At 38.8% G+C, this 12361-nt stretch overlaps 1 protein-coding gene across 5 annotated transcripts in view; it reads left to right on the plus strand.

Moving 5' to 3' along the window:
• Nme7 (NME/NM23 family member 7) overlaps positions 1-12361 on the plus strand; it is a 145739-nt gene that overhangs the window by 28441 nt on the left and 104937 nt on the right. For all 5 annotated transcript variants that reach the window (XM_052737451.1, XM_052737449.1, XM_052737447.1 and 2 more), the window contains 2 exons: positions 8636-8746; positions 11576-11626. In XM_052737451.1, coding sequence (XP_052593411.1) covers positions 8636-8746; positions 11576-11626 — 162 coding nt within the window. The remainder of the gene's footprint in view (positions 1-8635; positions 8747-11575; positions 11627-12361) is intronic.

Consider the following 12361-nt stretch of genomic DNA (forward strand, 5'->3'; position numbering starts at 1 on the left):
GATATCCATAGTCTTGGGAGGTGATTATTTTTTTTTGGGGGGGGGGTGAGGGGGATGAAAAGCTTTTACATACTCTATCGTTTTTTATATTTCTCACTAAAATCTAAGACTATTTGAGCATAAACTCTTCTTCCTAAGGATAAGCATGACTTTGGGAGAAAGGAAGTAATGATGCATGAATCACTGTAATGTCATAAAATAATGAAGTTATTTCTTGTGAAAATGAAGGCTTTGTGGAATTATTTGGTCTTGATGATAAAGGATGGATTGAATTATCACCCAGTTAGATGAGCTGGGGAAAAATGCTGGTCAAAGGAATGAGTACAAAGAAAGACACAGAGGCAGGAAATCCTGTCTTAAGTTGAGAAGAACTATTATTCTGCTTGAATAAGTTGGTGGCTACAACTTATAAAAGTTTAATTACTAAATTAATGATCTGAATACTTATGGTGACAGTAGGTATGACTAGGAAATAAAGAGTGAGTGTGATTAGCAGAAATAGAGTAATGCAGGTAGGAGATGTAGCTCAGTTGGTAGAGTGTTTGTCTAGAATGGATGAAGTCCTAAAGGCCTGGGTTTGAGCCCCAGAACTGTATAAAATTGGGGGCGGTGGTACATATATATCATCTCAGCACTTGGGAAGTGGAGGTAGGAGGATCAGAGTTCAAGGTCAAATTAGGTTACATAGGGAGTCTAAGGTGAGCTTGGATTACATGGAACCCTGCCTTAAAGAATAAAATAAGACAGGCAGTGATGGCACACGCCTTTAATCCCAGTACTCAGTAGGCAGAGGCAGGCAGATCTCTGTGAGTTCAAGGCCAGCCTAGTTTACAGAGTGAGTTCTAGGATAGCCAGGGCTATTACACAGAGAAATCATCTCCCAAAAAAAAAAATCAAATTAATTAATTAATTAGCAATAATAAAACTCCAAGACAGTCCAAGTCAAGAATGGAAGATTTAGAAACTTCTGGGGTGAGATGGTAGATGAGAAACTGCCTCAACATGATGCAGTAAGTAAAACAAGCCAAGATAACAAAGAATAGACACTGTTCCAAAGAGAGAAAGATTGGGAGAACATCAGAAATCACAAAGAAGAGATAGCTTGCTTTGGGGAATTTTATTCAGCTACAAAGAGTGAAATTCTGACATCTACAAGAAAGTGGATAGAACTGAAGGTCATTATGTTAAATGAAATAAGCCAGACTGATGATAGATATCATATGCTTTCTTTAATATGTGGAATATAGGTAGATAGATGGATGGGTAGATAGATAGATAGATAGATAGATAGATAGATAGATAGATAGATAGATAGATAGAGTATAGAAAGGGAACTGTGGAGGAGAGAGGACTGAAGAGAGTAGGTAACAATAGGGCATAAAAGAATATATATGTCACCAAAACAGACAGACTATTGGGGGCAAGGGAATGGGACTAACAAGAAATGAGTCACCATTGGGGAGGGCAGAGGAGTATAAAAAGGAACAGAGTATAATGATACGAAAATGTCACTATGAATCATTATTTTTTTTTTTTTTTTGGTTTTTCGAGACAGGGTTTCTCTGTGTAGCTGTGCGCCTTTCCTGGGACTCACTTTGTAGCCCAGGCTGGCCTCGAACTCACAGAGATCCGCCTGGCTCTGCCTCCCAAGTGCTGGGATTAAAGGCGTGCGCCACCACTGCCCGGCTGAATCATTATTTTTTATACTAACTACAAAAATTTTTTTTTAAAGAAAATGATGTCAACTGTAAAGTGTGGGTTGTAACAAGTGCATTCCAGTGGGGAGGAGTGGGCAGCACCCTGCTCCACTGTGGCTCCCTGGCAGAGCTGGCAGGAAGGGATGGGAGCAGGGAGGACCAGAAGCCTCATCCACACTTTCTGCCGGGTGGCGCTGGTGAGAAGACACTAGCATTGTCAAGTGGAATGTATATTAATGGAAGGGGACCACCCGAAGAGGGAGAGATGGCAGGGGTGAGGAAGGGCTGTAAGATGAGCAGAGTCCAATGCTGTATGAAATGATAATGTCATGGTGAAGCCCTTGTGCAATAACTAAAATAAATTTTAATACCTGAAAAACAGAAAGACATGAGAATGAAAACACAGGAGGCTGGATAAGACCTGGAAGTGATTCCTCTCATTCTGGTTTACTTTATTTTTGTGTCTTTTAAGTCATTGAGCAAATCTCTTTAAACATTGCAAGTGCCTAATTTGTGTCAGTTGAATGACTTAATAAATTACAAACTGAAATTTATCTGCCCTTTTTTTTTTATTTCCTTTCTATCCTCAAGTTATGACTTTTGATCTAATTGATAAGGAAGTTTAAGTTGCTTGTCACTAATGTGATCTATTATTGATCTTTATTCATAGAACTAGCATGTCCAGTAAGTGTTGATGACATGACTGATTGATAAAAGACAATGAATGGGAAAATGGGAAAAGAAAAGAAACTGTAGGGAAAAACTGTGATGCTGAGAAGCCAGTCTGTCTCTCTTGTTCACAACTGTCCTACAAATATTTATTGAATGAATGAATGAATGAATGAATGGCACTATGCCATTGCAGATGCCTGGTATATAAAGGGGCAATGTCACTGGCAGGCATGCCAGCAACATCCATCCCAACTGTTGCACTTGGCTTCAGTTATCAAGTTATCCTAACAAGTGCCTGAGACAAGATAACTTATAAAGAGGAGGTTAATTTGCCTCATAGTTTTGGAGCTTTCATCCTCTGACTGACTGACCTCGTTGTGTTGGGCTCCAGCAATACAACCCATTATGATGGGATATTGAGTTTTGGAGGAAGCTGTTCGCCTCAGGACAGAAAAGTAAAGAAGGGTCTGCTGTCCTAACACCTCTTCTAAGTTGTGACTTAAAGACCTCCCAGTACTCCCTTCCCAAACAAAGTTCTACAGGCTGGGGACTAAGCCTTTACACATGGGTCTTAAAGGACAACTGTCCAAGGTATGGCATGGCTTTTCTGTGAGGTGGATAAACTGTAGCACAGAGCCCCACGTGCACCTTTTATTCTTATTTCCTTATTGTTTGCCATCCTGATTTTCTTCAGTTTTGATTTAGAAAGAAACGGAACCAATTGAAGATGCAGCTAAAAAAAGAAAAATCACACTTTATAGGAAAAAAATGACTTAATAATCACTTTCTTCTGAATATTGATTTCCAGTGTTATGAAAATGACATTTTAATTTTCAGTGTCCACATTTATAAATAAATTGCAGTGTTCTGAGAATAGATTAAATGCATTGGAAATGAAATTTTAATTCCTTCATCTTTCTTGGTTCTGATTTTGGAGCTGTATTATTTGAAAGATGTTTTTTGTACTTATGTAGTTATTATTGTAGTACCTAACATTAGGGATCATTGTTGAAAGTTAAGCTGTATGTTTACAAAGTTCCAAAAGCTACTTAACTCCAAATGAAAACAACAACAAAATCAGTCAAGCCATTTCTTTAAGCTACCAAATAGCTGAGTGCCTAATACCTGTGTTGTTAGCCCCTCTAGAATAGGGTGTTTGGGTTGTTTTTCTGTGACTTCCTTACCCTTCTTTACAATCAATCCCTTTCTAATTCTTGGGATGGTTTGAAGCTTAGTGTGGGGACTAGTGCACAGGTGGCGATGGGCCAAACGTAGACCGCTTGCCTCATGGGAGCCCACCAAAGCAACTGTAAAATGGGCAAGCCCTACAGTACTAGACCAAGAGGTATCATTGATTCTCAGGAGATCTGATGTTAAGTCTGTGAGAGTAAGAAAATAGCACCTATAACTCCGTGTGTGTGCGCGCGTGCGTGCAAAGACCAGAGGTTGACATTAGGGAGCTTCCTCTATCACTTTCTGACTTATTTATTCAGACAAGGTTTCTCACTGAATCTGGAGCTCACCAATTTGGCTAGACTATTTGTCCACCATGCACCAGGAGTCTACCTATCTCCTCCTCCCTTGTGCTAGGATTACAAGTGCACGCTACCATGCTCAGTTTTTAACATGGGTTTCAAACCTCAGGCCTCATGCTTGTGTGGCAAGCACTTTACCAACTCCAGCCTCTATAATCCCTTTTATGATAATAAATATCTATAGCTTTCATTCGTCATGGAGAGTGATATATTCCAGTGTCCTGGCTAGTTTTATGTAAACTTGACACAAGCTAAAGTCACCTGAGAGGAGGGACCCTCAATTGAGAAAGCTAAGATGGAGTTGTAAGAAGCCTGTGAGGCATTTTCTTAGTTAGTGATGGATGGTGGAGGGCCCAACCCACTGTAGGTGGTGTCATCCCTAGGCTGGTGGTCTTGGGTTCTACAAGAAAGCAGGCTGAGCAAGCCATGAGGACCAAACTAGTAAGCAGCACTCCTCCATGGCCTCTGCATCAGCTCCTGCCTCCAGGTTCCTGCCCTGCTTGAGTTCCTGTCCTGGCTTCCTTCAATGATGAACAGTGATATGGAAGTGTAAGCCAAATAAACCCTTTTCTCCCCAACTTGCTTTTTTTAAAAAAAAAAATGATTTATCTATTTTTATTTTGTATACATTGGTGTTTTGCCCACCTGCATGCATGTCTGTGTGATGTTGTCCAATGCCCTACAACTAGAGTTACAAGCAGTTGTGAACTGCCATATGGTTGCTGGGAAATGAACCCAGGTCCTCCGGAAGAGCAGCCAGTGCTCTTAACCACTGAGCCATCTCTCCAGTCCCCCAACTTACTTTTTGCTTTGGTGTTTCATCACAGCAATGGAAACCCTAACTAAGACAGCTCGTTACTGTGATGGGCTCTTTGCATATCCTCTCATGACAAGTGTAGGTTTTCATTTAGTCTACCAAAGGTAACCTGAGAAGTTAGAATTCAGAGTCTGACTGGAGCCAAATAAAAACAAAAATGGTGCTGACAGTTGCTATTCCTATCTTTTAACTCTGATTTGTGAGGAATGAATGTTCTTAGCTGATTCTATCGGATGGTCAAGTATCTTGACCAATCACACAAATAGACAGTAAAAGGAAACAAACTCTGTTGGATTTTATTACTCTAAAATATGTCCGTTTTCTGCTACACTTCTAATCCATATGCTGACAAATACTGTCAAGTGGGAATGAATTTTTAAACTGGATATATTTTAGTGTGAATAAATATTTGAAGTATTTGGCCTTTGTAAATATAGTTAATGAAATGCATGTAGTAGAATATATTCTACTGACTTAAATTATTTCTCCATTTTCTCTTCTGATTCTTTTTTAACTGCAAATGAGTAGTAAATAATAGCAGTCATTTGGGTGACTTAAATAGGCTCCTGAGTCCAGGAATTTTGGCTGATTTTATGTGTCCATTGCCCTGAAAAGGTGTGTGAGCATTCCAAGATGCATTTAAGGTGTTACCTGTGCTTAGATGGTGTTTAAGGATGGCTTTCTGGGTGTAGGAGAAAGACCTAAACCTCCTTTGAATGTTTAAGTACATCCACATAATTGCAAATGTTTGCTTAACTCAGGTGTTCATTGTTATCACAGTCTGTCCGTGGGCTCTCTTTTCTGTTCGCTCCTCTGATGAGGCTACATGTTTCTGTCCAAGTCACAGTCTTCCGCAGCTGCAAAACCATATGCTCATCTCTTTTCTGAACATTTCCACCTGGATTTTCCACAGGTTCTTAAAAATGCACAAATTCACGATGGAGTTCTCTTTACTGAGTACCCTGCTCCTCCTGGTTTCTCAGCATTCACAGTCACAGATGTGCACAGTTCAGAGTTTCCTGAATCCCACCTTCATTGTGACCCCATATCTCAAGAGGGGTCACGTCATCAACGTATCTTCCCCAACAACTTCCTTATTTCTCCTTTTCATCATGGCATCTTTCGTCATCTTTTTGTGATCTTTTCAGTTAGTTCCCCTCTGAATTATTGTTTCAAAACCCATAGCACCAGAATCTGAAGTATCTCTAGGTTTGTGGGTCTTTATCTCTTCTTTGGTGTTTTCTGCTTCTTCCTTATATTGATGAACCCCCCCCACCAGTCTCTCGTGTTATCTTTATGTTGTTATTATGATGTGTATATGTGTGGGAGTACTGCATAAATGTGTATGATAGGTGTGTGCTGTGTGTTTATGCTGAATTACTTGAGGGACAGAATAAAGTTTCTTTGCTCCTGGGGAGGAGCCATTGCTTCTGTCTGTTTCCTAGAGGGATGGGTGATTATCCAAGTTCAAATATTTAAGTTCTAGGGCTGGTGAGATGGTTCAGTGGGTAAAGATGACAGCTGCTAAGTCTTACGACCTGAGTTTGATTCCTGGGACCCATATGGTAGAAGGAAAGAACGGAGCCTCTCAGATTGTCCTCTGATCTCCATATGTACACCATGATGTGTGCACCCCCCACACACACACATACGCACACACACAATTTAAAAGTGTAATTAAAGATTCTTTTTTAGTTCTGAATCTATGTGATGTGAACATGTGCCTTCTGGCTTACCCTGAAGTAGTAGAATTTGGTCCCAAATTATTTTAGGAATGATCATCTGCTATAGTCTATTTCCTCCTCTCCCGCAGTGCAGATTAAAGTTTAGATGGCCAGAGGCCATGCTGGCAAGTCAAAAGCAACTTTGATTCTCACCTGTCCTGAGACTCCATATTTTAGACTTTCTTAATAGTTATTTACTATCTAGTCAGCTCATTTCTGCTTTAAAAGTTATTTTAAAAGTGCTTGGAATGGTAGTACATGTCTGTAATTCTAGCACTCAGGAAGCTTACCCAGAGGGTTGAAATGCAAAGTTATAACAAGGTTCCTTCCTTGCTTCCTCTCTCCCTACCTCCCTCCTTCCCTCCCTTGCTTCCTTCCAATAAGTATAATGCATGTTTTAAGAAAAGTTTTCAGTCAGGCAGTGGTGGCCCACGCCTTTAATCCCAGCACTCAGGAGGCAGAGGCAGGTGGATCTCTATGAGTTCGAGGCCAGCCTGGTCTACAGAGTGAGTTCCAGGACAGCCAGGGCTACACAGAGAAATCCTGTCTTGGAAAAAAAAAAAAGAAAGTTTTCAGTAGAAGGATTTCTCTGAACAACTTTGCTGTTGTTACCAGTTAAAATCCTTCACAGAGTGTGTTTTCCTCCAAATCACAGGTTGCCAGGGAGACTGTTTTCCTTTATCCGTGAAGTGAGCACATACTTTATGCTTGCAAAAAGAACATAAGAGAAATCACAAATTGGTTGTTGTTTAAAAATGGATTGTTATATACTTAGAGCAAGCATGAATACATTTTGAAACACTTTCATAGATGAGCATGTTTATTCCTGTAGGTCCACTGTATTCAGAGAGGCCTAGCACAGAACGGACACACCCATTCCACAGTGTGCACACGGCGTTATCTAGGATGTTGTTCTATGGCAGGCTGCTGCTTGTCTTCTCACAGACAAGTTGGCTGCAGTTTTGCATAGAGCATGCTGCCCATGAAGGACGTTCTGTATGGCTCTGGGAGGATTGTTATTTTTCAGATATCTGCATCCTGTCTGCCTTGGTGAAGGCTGGCCAATCTGTTTTCTCCCTGTCCATTGAGAAGGCTAATTTATCATAATGTTTTCTCTTAAAACTGCCACCTACTGAATATAATAAGTGCTTGTTTTGGTGCTAGCAAGGAAATGGCTGGAGGAGCTTGGTGGACTGAGTGCAGGGCTCTGGTGGAAGCATTTGGAAGAAAAAGCATGATTCGTGTTTAGAGGCTACCGTGGCATTTGATATTCACATGTGCTGTTGGGTCAGAGGGCATGTGCGTCTTCGTGTTTTGACCTTGCCGTGAATAGAGACCCAGTAGAAGAATTTATAGTTACTTTGGAGTCAGTGCTGACCTGAAAGCATGGCATGCAAAAGTTGAAGTGGTTAGGGAACGCTAAATTTCTAGTCTATTTAATGCAATTTCTTGGGGATCAGTTCCCTATATAAAAATATCCTAGAATATATAGATATTTTAAACACCTGCATTCTCTAATTTGGGTATTTAAAAAAAAAAACATACATTTTAGGGATGATGAGATAGCTCAGCAGTTAAAGGCTTTGCTATCGAGCCAGAGGACTGAGTTGTATCCCTGAGACCTACGTGGCAGAAGAGAGTTGACTCTTACAAGTTGCCCTCTGGTCTCCATGCCCAGGCCATGGAAGGCTCATTCCCCCCCCCCACACACACACGTAAACACACACGTGAAAAATAAATAAATGTAATAAAATTTTTAAAAATAAAAATATCAATTTTAGTGTTCCTTCCTGCTCATTTTCTTTTCTTTTTCCACCACTTCCTCTTATTTTTTATTTTATTTTTTATAGATATATTGTTGGCTGGCCTGGAACTCTATGTAGAACAGGCTAGCCTCAAACTCACAATAGAGATCTGCCTCCTCTGCCTCCTGGGTGCTAGAATTAAAGGGTGTGCCACCACATCCAGCCTCTTGCCTTTTAAAAATAAGATTTAGCTGATTTTGACTTCTTTGGGAAAATAGTGATCTTACTTTATATAAGTTTTTAAGTGATATCTTTAATACACTTCCCTGTATTTTTAATTTGGATGGCAATGGTCTAATATAGTTAAGAAAATTGCTGCTTGGAATCATAAATAAAAACTGTAGGACTCTTTTTATTTTCAAATCCATTCTTTATTTCTTTACAGAACATTAGCCCTGATCAAACCAGATGCAATATCAAAAGCTGGAGAAATCATTGAAATGATAAACAAAAGTGGATTTACTATCACCAAACTCCGAATGATGATGCTTTCAAGGTAATTAATGGGCTGCTCATTTTCAGTTCTGTAATGTCATTTATCTTTCCCATCACTCTTTAAATAAACAACAGCAGAAGCAAAGAGGCCACAAAGCAAAACAAAAACCTTTCACTGAATGGCAAATATAGAGTACCATGATGAAGCAAGCAAGACCATAGATAATCAGCTAGTTAAATAATGACCTAACTCTAAGCAACCAGAGGTTGGCAGATTACATAGCCCTCATTTAACTGTGTTGACGTCCATAGCTCTGTGCTTTCGTAACATCAATTCCTCACATCTCTTCTATGTAAGAATAATGTACTTTATGAAAATAATAGAGGATGTGGCCATCCAGTGGTTTCTGTTGGTTCTGGTTTTTGAAAGGGATGCATTTAGAAATGTTTATTTACATTTAATTCATCTTAATGTGTATGCCAATATTACCTGTTTACTTCTCTATGTAAAAGTACTATGATTTAACCTAATTAGATACTTTTTAAAGTATTTGATGAAAATAAGACTTAGCCTAACAAGCCTTTTCTATTACGAAATGATTGGAATCCCAGGATAACGTTGTTGATCTTAGGAATGGTAACAAAGTATTCACAGGGCCGGACAAAGGACAGAAATGTGACTCCCTTCTCTTCGGTGCCAGTGTCCTCGGGTTCAAGGCAGGGCAGGAATAAATGAAGCGATGTAGCGAATAGCAACGTTTTGGTCAGTGATGGACTATGTATGATGGTGGTCTCATAAGATTTCGATGGAGATGAGAATTTTTTGTGATGTTGTAGCCCTTGTTCCATGGTACACCTTTATCACTTGAGGTGCTGTTGGTGTAAACAACAAATGGAGCTCCCCAGTGCATAAAAGTAGAGCAGAGTATGTAACACTTAATAACAAATCACTTATTAACAAATTGCTGTGGACAGGTCCGGTCTTGCTCAGGTCCAGTGTAGGCAATGACAGCAGCCGTGAGTTCACAATTGCAGTGGCTGGGTTGTGCCCAGCAGAGAACATTTGGCAGCCCTTCTCCCTGTCTCCCATCTCTTACATCTTTCCACCCTTTCTTCTATGACATTCCCTGAACCCTAGAGTGGATGGTATAAGTATCTTGCTTAGGGCTGAGCACTCCACTGTCTCTTCTCTCGGTACCTTGATCATCCTAGAATCTTTGCGTTCATCACTGGTCACTGGAGAGAGGCTTATCTGAGTAAGGCTTTTGCGAGCAGCATTTGTCTGTGGGTAGAAACATAGTTGCATAGAAGACAGTTTGATACCTTGTCAATTTAGCTAAACAACAACAGTAGGTTTCCCACCGTGCTCCAAAACCTCCCTAACTATGGATGATAAAAGATCTTAAAAGGCCAGGCGGTGGTGGCGCACGCCTTTAATCCCAGCACTCGGGAGGCAGAGCCAGGCGGATCTCTGTGAGTTCGAGGCCAGCCTGGACTACCAAGTGAGTTCCAGGAAAGGCGCAAAGCTACACAGAGAAACCCTGTCTCGAAAAACCAAAAAAAAAAAAAAAAAAAAAAAAAAAAAAAAGATCTTAAAAGCATTGCATACAAAATAAATTCTCAAGTCTAAAGGTTGATTTTTTTTTTTTTAATGCTAGCAAACACTTGTAGTTTATTTGCTATTTTAAAAAATAGTTGAGGGGCTGTAGAGATGACTCATCAGTGAAGAGCACTGGATGCTCTTCCAGAGGACCCAGGTTCAGTTCCCAGTACCCATATGGTGGCTCACAACCATCTGTAACTCCAGCCCCAGGGGATCTGACACCCTCTTCTGGAGCACTAAGTGTACTGCATGCATATGGTAAACAGGCTAAATCCTGTACATTTAAAATAAATTAACAGAAATTTTAAAATATTGGTTGATGTTTATATATATTTGTTACATAGTATAAATTCTTTAAAAAAAAAAGATTTATTTACTATGTATACAGTGTTCTGTCTGCATGTATCCCTGCAGGCCAGAAGAGGGCACCAGATCTCATTATAGATGGTTGTGAGCCACCATGTGGTTGCTGGGAACTGAACTCAGGACCTCTGGAAGAGCAGCCAGAGCTCCTAACCTCTGAGCCATCTCTCCAGCCCCCTATAAATTTTTTTTAAATCCAACAAGAAAGCTGTGCAGTTATAAGAAAGAAACCTGATTTTGGTAGGGCAGGAAAGCTTTTTAGACCTGTAAACTTACTGGAGTAGATTATTGTCTCTACAGATACTTTTAGTGGAAATGGAGATTTTAATATGTATAATTTATCAAGAATTTTTTAAAATTACAAACATACAGATCTTTTCCTTGAAGAGATCTTACTAATAACTAAGCAAAAACTAGTAAATTAAGAACTGCAGGGGCTTGGGATGTAGCTCAGCAGTAGAGTGCTCTGTAGCATGAGGGAGGCCCTTGGTTTATACCCAGTAGATCACAAAAAATAAAATAAGCTGTAGCCAAAGTTCTAAAGCTTAAAATTAATTCTAATGTTTGAATTAGAAGATGTGTCTTCATTTTTTTAATATAACTTGTTTAGACTTTAAATAACAAACATTCTTGTTGATCTGATATTTAACATTGTATTGAGAATACGGTGAGATGCTGATGAAATGGAGGACAGATGAAGTGTAGCATTAATGAAAAAGTAAAAATATCTTCTTATTTTAATTTTATATCTCAGCATAGGTAGGACCCATGCTTGGGATATGCAATTTGGTGGGAAAAAAAGCTTAGTTAATTTATATACAAATCACATGCATGTGTGTTTTAATCTATATTTTGTTTTATTAATATAAGCTAAAATAACTATTTTCAGAAATATTAACTATTGTTATTTTGCTTATTTTATAGGAAAGAAGCAATAGACTTTCATGCAGACCACCACTCAAGGCCATTTTATAAGTAGGTGCTTAGCTTGGGGACTAAAATTGTTTTTTTCTATGCATTTATTAGAAAGACTTCTTATATCCATCACTAAAATACTTGAACCTTAATCAGAAACAAATGAATCGCTTATTTAAGTTCTAAGAAACATCCTTTTATATTTCACTGAATTGAAAATATGTTTGTAATTATATTTTCTGCTGGGAATTTTGTTGTGCTTTTAAGGTCTTTGTTTGGTATCTTGTACATACAAAGCAATAGTCACAGAACTGAATAATTTGATATATATTTTGTTCCTTTGGAAATGGATAATAGCTAATAATATTTGTTAGAATCTATTATAAATATTTTGGATGTAATTAAAGTGAATAATGTACATAGCAATTGACAAAGGAATGTCTGTATTTCTAATAAAGGCAAATGAAATTTTAGCCATCTGCTGCATATCCTACATAGAAAAACTTTAACAAAAACTTTATTTAATAAAATTACTGCATTATAGCTTAATCAGATATCATAAAATATTCCTAAACTTTGTTAGAATTATCATGTGTATTTTTGGCAATTATTCTTTGTTTTAAGTTTTTTGTATGTCTTTATAACACTGAATCATAATTCCTAGTTTAATATCTTACATGCAGTTCATATGCAGAAAGTCTTAATGAATGAATGAACTGGTTGCCTGACATCGGGAAGACATACCAAGAGACCAGCTGTAGTAACTGGAAGTCAGCTCGTGATCCATTTCCTCTC

Source organism: Peromyscus californicus, unplaced genomic scaffold (assembly GCF_007827085.1).
Source record: "Peromyscus californicus insignis strain IS unplaced genomic scaffold, ASM782708v3 Scaffold_14__1_contigs__length_90479793_seg_2, whole genome shotgun sequence".
Classification (NCBI taxonomy): Eukaryota; Metazoa; Chordata; class Mammalia; order Rodentia; family Cricetidae; genus Peromyscus; species Peromyscus californicus.